The sequence below is a fragment of the Salvia miltiorrhiza genome, chromosome 2, assembly GCF_028751815.1.
Source record: "Salvia miltiorrhiza cultivar Shanhuang (shh) chromosome 2, IMPLAD_Smil_shh, whole genome shotgun sequence".
Lineage (NCBI taxonomy): Eukaryota > Viridiplantae > Streptophyta > Magnoliopsida > Lamiales > Lamiaceae > Salvia > Salvia miltiorrhiza.
In genome coordinates, this window is record NC_080388.1 from 52291507 (window position 1) to 52299557 (window position 8051).

Genomic DNA, 8051 nt, shown 5'->3' on the forward strand with positions numbered 1-8051 from the left:
TGACCACGGGCCGATTTCGGGATTGGCTCGCCTGGATGCAAGGTCTGGTTCAGGAGGTTGGAGGCCCGGTTAAATATGAATGAGATTGAAAATACATATGAATATGTGTACCAAAATAAAAACATCACACTTATTGTGAATGATGAGCCAAAATACTTTCGTTACTGAAGTTTTTCTTTGATTTTTTGACTAAGTCCGTGGAAAATTATTATCAAATTAATAGTTTCATATTAACACGTCCCTATCAAACGATCTTAATTAGTTTATAGAAATCAAAATAGGTACTTGTTTTATTCCTTTTTATTATTTTGAATTGATACGATTTCTTTCCATATATATATATATATAAAGTCATTGTTACACCAAATAAAGAAACTAGGTAGCACAACAATGGATAACTCCTTATTCCGTCATGGTGTTTTGTTATTGATATGCAACTTGTTTTCCCTCAGCTTATCCCAATCTCTCTCGAATCTCACCACTGATGAACACGCTCTCATCGCCTTGAAAAACTCCATCATTCCAAACCATAATAAGCTCGAAAACTGGTCCACTCGCAACCCCATCTGCGGATGGATCGGCGTCTCTTGCGGCGCCAAACACCGCCGCGTCACGGCCCTAAATCTCACTGCCCTCGGCCTCCGAGGAACCCTCCCTCCACATCTCGGAAACCTAACGTTTCTCCGATCCCTAGACATCCGCTCCAACAATTTCACTGGCGTCTTACCATCTGAGCTGTCCAAGCTGCGCCGCCTAGAATATATGAACGCCGCTTCTAACAACTTCACCGGCGCAATACCGTCTTGGCTCGTAGGCTTGTCCCAGCTCCGGCGTCTGTATCTCCATAGCAACAGATTCTCCGGCGGAATCCCTTCTTCTTTATTCAATGTTTCTTCAAGGCTTGAGGTGTTGAACTTGGAGAACAATCAGTTAATCAATGGCTCCATCCCAGATGCTATCTTCAACATTTCTTCGTTGATGTATCTGAATTTGGGACGGAATAGACTATCGGGAAAGATCCCAAATAACATGTGCACTAATACTCCAAAACTTGAAATTTTCATGGTCGGTGGGAATCAACTTTATGGGGAGATTCCGAGAAATATAGGCAAATGCATGGAGCTTGAGGTTTTGGAACTGCAAGCCAATTATTTCAACGGCAATATCCCAACTGAAATCGGAAGTTTGAGTAAGCTCAAGTATTTATTACTATGGCAAAACGAATTCGAAGGTTCGTATTATTAATTTAATCGACATTTTCTGTATAGAAAATATGTTAGTTCACTTGATAAAGTTTAATTTGTGTATAAAAATTCATGGGTAATTTGATGATTCAGGGAGCATACCGGAGCAAGTTGGGAATCTCACTTCTCTGATATGGCTAAATCTTCAATCTAATAACGTGACAGGTACGTTTCCTACTTGACAAAAATATATGCCATAACTTGAGAATTGTTTATTAAATAATATTTAAATACTAACTAATTATAATTAAGAGTTTATTTCTTTCAATTAAAATTTATTATTATTTTTTTATTGGAACATATTAATCTTAATTAATATTTTGAAATTAATCAATTCAACGGCGGGTCAATGCAGTCGACCGCACCCAAGGCTGCCGCCGAAAGATATAGCCGCGCCCGCCCACCAAGTGTGCCGCCGAAAATAACTCAAATATACATGCTATACATTTATTTAGGATTTAGCCACCCAATGTTTAATTCAACTTTACCAAATTTGGCAGTTAATTTTATGTATTCATCACTTTTTTTTTGAGCCAAATGTATTCATCACTTTATCCAACCTTGATGTTGGGCTTCTAATTTTTATATTAAAAATTTATTTGTTTCATTTTCTATAAATAGACACTAATATTGCTATAGTTATCTCTCGCTATATATATATAGGGAGAGGTTAAAAAAAAACCACTAAATAAAAGAACAACAAAGAACCATTTTCAGCCATTCGATCATCAAGATCTATGGTGGATGCATCATCTTGTTGGATGAATGCAGATCCTGGGTTCGAATCCTGATCGGGAGCAATTTTTTTTTTTTTTTTTTTATCTTTTTAGTGCATTAATTTTAACAGCGAATGCATTAATTTTTACAATGAATACATTAGATTTGATGGTTCTCACATTCTCACAAATAATGCAGATTTCTCTAGAACCACACCATATATATATACTCTAAAACAATGAGTGAATCATATTCCCTCATGCTAGCTCTGATAAAGCCCTTGAGTAAATATTTGATGATGCAGGTAGCTTGCCAAAGCAACTCGGGAACCTCACTTCTCTGACTTTCCTATCCTTTAGTTCTAACAAGATGACAGGTACATATGTTGTAAAAATTGCACATAATTTTTTACTGTTGAATAACATACAGCAATATATACATTTGGATCATCGTTTTCTCACTGCATGTATGCAACAGGCGAATTACCAGAGGAGATTTCTGATTTGTCATCCCTGAGTAGCCTGGTTCTGACAAATAATTCCTTCAGCGGCGCTATCCCACGCGGCGTCTTCAACATATCAACCTTGCTAAATTTAGACCTTTCATACAATGATTTTTCCGGTACTCTTCCTTCAAGCATAGGCCTCACACTTTTCAATCTTCAAGAGCTTGCCTTACAAGATAACAGTTTCAGCGGCCCAATCCCAACTTCCATCAACAATGCTTCTCAGCTTCAATACCTGAACTTGCAATCTAATTCGCTCAGCGGCTCCATTCCAAGCTTCGCCGGTTTAAGCCTCTTAACTCGCATACTGCTTGCGGAAAATAATTTGAGCGGAGCGAAATCCCCAACCCAAGAATTAGAATTTTTTTCTTCGTTAACTAATTCTCAGAATCTTCGGCTTATTCATGTGTCGTTCAATCCACTCAACGGTGTCCTCCCTGCTTCCATTGGGAATTTATCCCAATTTCTTGAGCTCTTCTCTTCAACAAGCGCAGGTATTCGAGGTGTTATTCCTTCTGAGATTGGGAATCTGAGCGGTTTGGTAAATTTAAATTTGTACAACAATCAGTTGCGTGGTTCGATTCCGACGACGATAGGAAATCTGAAAGAGCTCGGAAGATTAGTCCTTGCTGGTAATAAGTTGGAAGGATCTATCCCGATGAATCTTTGCCGGATGAGTAGTTTGTCGGAGCTGTACTTGGTAAGCAACGAGGTCGAGGGTCCAATACCAGAGTGTTTCGGTGAAATCCAATCGCTAAGAGTGATTGATTTTAGTTCAAACAAGTTGAATTCCACCATACCTTCCAATTTTTGGAATCTCACAAACCTCATCTTTCTAAACTTGTCCTCAAACTATTTGAGTGGTCAGATCTCATCTGAAATTGAAAAACTGAAGGTGATCAACCGAATGGATTTCTCCTCCAATCTATTTTCCGGTGATATTCCGAGCACCCTCGACAGCTGTCAATCGTTGGAGTATCTAAATTTATCCAATAATAAACTTGGAGGATCTATCCCTCCATCACTGGGAAACATCAGAGGTTTGATGATGGTGGATTTATCTAATAATAATCTTTCTGGATTGATACCTGAATCTTTACAAGACCTCAGATTCTTGGAGTATCTTAATGTGTCTCACAACAGATTGGAAGGAGAGATTCCAAATGGGGGGGCTTTTGCTAACTTCTCAGCTGACTCGTTCATTGACAACTTTGGTATGTGTGGTGCAGCAAGATTTGAAGTGCCGCCATGTGCAGAAGTTGATGGAGGATCAAAATCAAAGAGTGTTGCTCGATTAATGAAGTATGTTCTTCCCCCAATCATCTCAATGATGGTTCTAGTGATCGTTATTGTTTTTCTCATGAGACGAAGGAAGCGTGTAAAAGTAACAATTCCAGTTGATGATAATCGGGTAGGTATTGCTTGGAGAGTCACTTCATACAACGAGCTTTCGCGGGGAACAGATTCTTTCAGTGAGATGAATCTACTCGGAAGAGGAAGGTTTGGTGCGGTGTTCAAAGGGACGTTTTCTGAGGGGCTGAATTTTGCAGCAAAGGTTTTCAATTTAGAATTGGAAGGAGGTAACAAGAGCTTCGAAACTGAGAGTAGAATATTGAGCACCATTCGGCACAGGAACTTGGTTCGAGTTATTGGTTGTTGCACGAATATGGAATTTAAAGCGTTGATTCTTGAATTCATGCCGAATGGAAGCTTGGAGAAATGGTTATATTCCGACAACTATTGCATCGACGTTCTACAGTTGTTGAATGTCTCAATAGATGTTGCTTTAGCTCTGGAATATCTTCATCACGGCAATACATTTCCAGTCGTGCATTGCGATATAAAGCCAAGCAATGTGTTGCTCGATGAAGACATGACTGCTCGTGTTGCTGACTTTGGAATTGCAAAGCTTTTTGAGGAAGGGGAGGCTATGATTCAAACTAAAACCTTGGCTACTATCGGTTATGCAGCACCAGGTGAGGTTTTGAAATTTTATTATATATGTATGCATTCTCATAAATTAACTATGTGAAAATCATGAACTTGTGATGCAATTAGAGTATGGATCAGAAGGAAAAGTATCGACGAGTGCTGATGTATACAGCTTTGGAATAATGTTGCTGGAGATGTTTACGAGAAAGAAGCCTACTGATGATATGTTCAATGGGGAAATGAGCTTGAAGGAATGGGTGAGTGAAGCATTACAAGCAAATGCAATGGATCAAGTGTTGGACTCTGCTTTGCTATTAGAAAGAGATGGTCATTTTGTTGCATCTGTGTTTGAATTGGCAATGAAATGTTTAGCCATTGCGCCCGATGAAAGAATCAACATGATTGAAGCAGCAACCAGTCTAAAGAAGATCAAAGCAAAAGTTGTAGCAGGAGTCACCACAAGGCATCAACAACATGCAATTACCATTACTTGAGATGATGGCAATTTTGTTAGGCTTTCTAACTGTAGTCCAACTATAAAATTGTGAGATTTCTTGTAAGTCATAATCCTTTCATCTTGTTATTGATACAATTTGGAAGCTTGGATTATATTTTGAAAGTCTATTACCGCTGAAATTGTTGTCTTGCAATTGCAGGAGATCAAGCTCTCTGCATTTGCCTATATTTCTTGGAATCTCCCCATTAAGTTGATTCGCAAAGAGAGTGAATTGATATATATCAACGACGAAGCGTTGACGATAGTATCTGGAATATTTCTAATGAAGAAGAATCACCAATTTCCTCTGGAATATTTCCATCAATAAAATTGTAGTCCATATCATCCTTGAAATGTTGAATAAAGAGATGCATATCCGAAGCACGCAAGCAAATGGGGGTGGGGGTGTTAATGGGCAGTTGGCGAGGAAGAAGTGATGGTGTTTTGGAAGGCGATGAGAGCATGTTGATGAGTGGTGTGAGATTGAAGAATAATGATTTGGATGAGGTGAGTGAAATGTTGGTAAATATGAAAAGCACAAGAGCAAAAGTGCCTCCATTAATATGATATTTTTTTGGTGTATGTTTAGTGTATAGCAGGGTTTATATGTGAATAATGAATATAAACATATACATGTCGACAAAAACTTCTTGGTGACAACCCTCAAGGGTTCAATGGCGAGGGCGACAATTCCACACAAATAAAAAAAATGCATGGCCGAGTTGGAGTTGAATGAAAAGAATAAAATGTGGCGTTCAGACTTCGAATGGAAAACGAAGAAATAAGAGATTAAGTACATTTTACAAGGACAGATGAAAATGATAAAATGGATATATTTTATGAGGAGCGTCAAGTATATTTTATGTAAATATTTTATTTAAAATATAAAAATTATATTTATTTAAATATTTGTTTTTAATTCTCTCTCCTCTATCATCTTTTTTTGAATAAAACTATTTTTCAATTCTTTTTTTATATTTATATTTATTTTTAACTTCTTTTTTTGCCTTTTCATAATATCGATTTTTATTATTGTGAATTCTTCTTTATTTTTTCAATATTCAACTTAAATATTTTCAGTTAAAATTAATTTTTTATTATATTTATAAATATGAAAATTGAGTTAGTATCAATTTTATATAAATATAGAAATATAAAAACATTTCTCGTGCATTGCACATAGTGCAAATGTTAGTATTATGAATTATTTTTAGTTTTAAATTATGAACATCTATGATGAATTCATTACTCTGTTGAATGAATTCATGGTCTTAAATTCAAATTTTATACTGAGTGATATTCATTTTTAAGATTCATCACTTTTCACAATGAATTCATTATATTATTAGTATAATTTGTCATAATTAAGTTTGTAATTCTTATTCTAAAATGAGTTTGTAGTCTAATCACTCCCTAATAAAGAAACTAATTAGAGCATCAACAACGGCGGGTGCAATGGCGGGATCGAACCCGGCCTATCGCACCCGCCAGCGTTGCTGCACCCGGGTGCAATGGAGGTGGAGCATTTGAACGCTCCTGCTGCGAGGGTGGAGCGAGGAGGATGGGTGTGCTACACGCGCCCCATTTCCGTAATAAAAAAAAAATTTAAACGGTCAAATGACCGTTGCCTTCTCAACGGTCGAATTCGCGATTATTTTTCTGTCGATCCTGTTTATGGGCCACAATTCTTTCGCCGTCGATTTAGCATGAGCCGGGAGTTGTTTCTACGCATTGTCAATGCGCTAGAAGTCGATCCTTACTTCCAACAACGTCCGGATGCTATTGGCCGCTTAAGCTTCTCCCCGATCCAGAAGTGCACTGCCGCTGTTCGACAATTGGCATACGGAACTGCTGCTGATTGTTGTGACGAATATCTCCGTATAGGAGAGACGACGACGTTGGAATGCTTGAAGAAATTCTGCAAGGCCGTCGTTTGTATCTTTAGCAGCACGTATTTGAGGCGGCCAACAGCCGTCGATGTGCAACGCATCACTGCACAACACGAAGCCCGCCATGGGTTCCCGGGAATGTTGGGGAGCCTAGACTGCATGCATTGGGGATGGAAGAATTGCCCCGTGGCTTGGCACGGCGCCTACACTCGAGGGGATCAAGGCGAGCCAACAATTATATTAGAGGCCGTTGCTTCACAAGATTTGTGGATCTGGCATGCATTCTTTGGAGTCGCTGGGTCCAACAACGACATCAACGTGCTCCACCAGTCCACGCTATTCAACGATGTTTTAGCGGGGCATGAAATGGCTGTGCACTTCCTCGCCAACAATTCTCACCACACTCGAGGATACTACTTAACAGACGGCATCTATCCGGACTGGCCGGTGTTCGTGAAGAGCTTCCAGTTTTCGAACGATGAGAAGAAGCGGAGGTTCAAGGTGATGCAAGAAGCTGCAAGGAAGGATGTGGAACGAGCTTTCGGTGTTCTTCAGGCTCGGTGGGGTATAATCAGAGGACCGTCGCGTTTGTGGAAGGCGGAACAAATGAGTAAGGTGGAAATGCAAGTAATTTTGACGATGACGACGGCGAGGGACCAAGTTCTACTCCTCAAACACAATTCAATTCTGGAGCACCACCGGAGTTCGCCGCCTATTTGGCACGGAATGCAAGCTTGAAGGATGCACGATTGCATGCTCGCCTCCGCGATGATTTGGTTGAGCATATATGGGCACGCTTTGGTCCGGTTGACCCGTAGCTCGACGGCTTTAAATTTTTCGAAAATTGGATGTTTTAAATATTTGTTGTTTTTTTTTATTTGTAATGTTTGGATTTTTTAATTGAATGAATTTTATGTTGTTAAAATTGAAGTTGTTTAATTTAAATTGAAAAAAGAATAAAAGTAAAGAGAAAATGAAATTAAAATCTATTGAGTCCGGGCGGGTGCAATATCATTGTTGGACTGAGTGCAATAGAAGTGGGACCACTTCTATTGCACCCACTATGGGTGCACGGTTGTTGATGCTCTAAAGAAACGATGCATATTTCTAGCATGTGAAACCTTAAATTGCGATTTCAATTCTTTGTATTAGATTTCTTTGTGGGGTACACTTTACTTGGGTAAAAATTTGTTTAGTTAAAGAAATGATAGTCTTGACTATAAAATCGAATGATAATGCCCCTTTGAAAAATTGGGATTCAAATTATT

At 38.7% G+C, this 8051-nt stretch overlaps 2 protein-coding genes across 2 annotated transcripts; both read left to right on the forward strand.

The window, feature by feature from the left end:
* Positions 1-355: 355 nt before the first annotated feature.
* Positions 356-5034, forward strand: LOC131010128 (probable LRR receptor-like serine/threonine-protein kinase At3g47570). The gene is made up of 5 exons (XM_057937539.1): positions 356-1231; positions 1338-1409; positions 2266-2337; positions 2439-4442; positions 4525-5034. Exons 1-5 carry the CDS (start codon positions 391-393, stop codon positions 4890-4892), a joined length of 3357 nt encoding a protein of 1118 aa, XP_057793522.1. The 5' UTR covers positions 356-390; the 3' UTR covers positions 4893-5034.
* Positions 5035-6405: 1371 nt separating this feature from the next.
* On the forward strand, positions 6406-7521 carry LOC131009711 (uncharacterized). Its single transcript, XM_057937121.1, has one exon. It carries the CDS (start codon positions 6406-6408, stop codon positions 7519-7521), a length of 1116 nt encoding a protein of 371 aa, XP_057793104.1.
* The last annotated feature ends 530 nt before the right edge of the window (positions 7522-8051 follow it).

Excerpts from the sequence above, each read along its gene's own strand:
- LOC131010128 (XM_057937539.1), top strand. The coding sequence starts at position 391 with ATGGATAACTCCTTATTCCGTCATGGTGTTTTGTTATTGATATGCAAC. Across the intron at positions 1,410-2,265 it reads TCAATCTAATAACGTGACAG|GTAGCTTGCCAAAGCAACTC; the intron begins GTACGTTTCCTA and ends TTGATGATGCAG. Across the intron at positions 4,443-4,524 it reads TATCGGTTATGCAGCACCAG|AGTATGGATCAGAAGGAAAA; the intron begins GTGAGGTTTTGA and ends TGATGCAATTAG.
- LOC131009711 (XM_057937121.1), top strand. The coding sequence starts at position 6,406 with ATGGAGGTGGAGCATTTGAACGCTCCTGCTGCGAGGGTGGAGCGAGGA.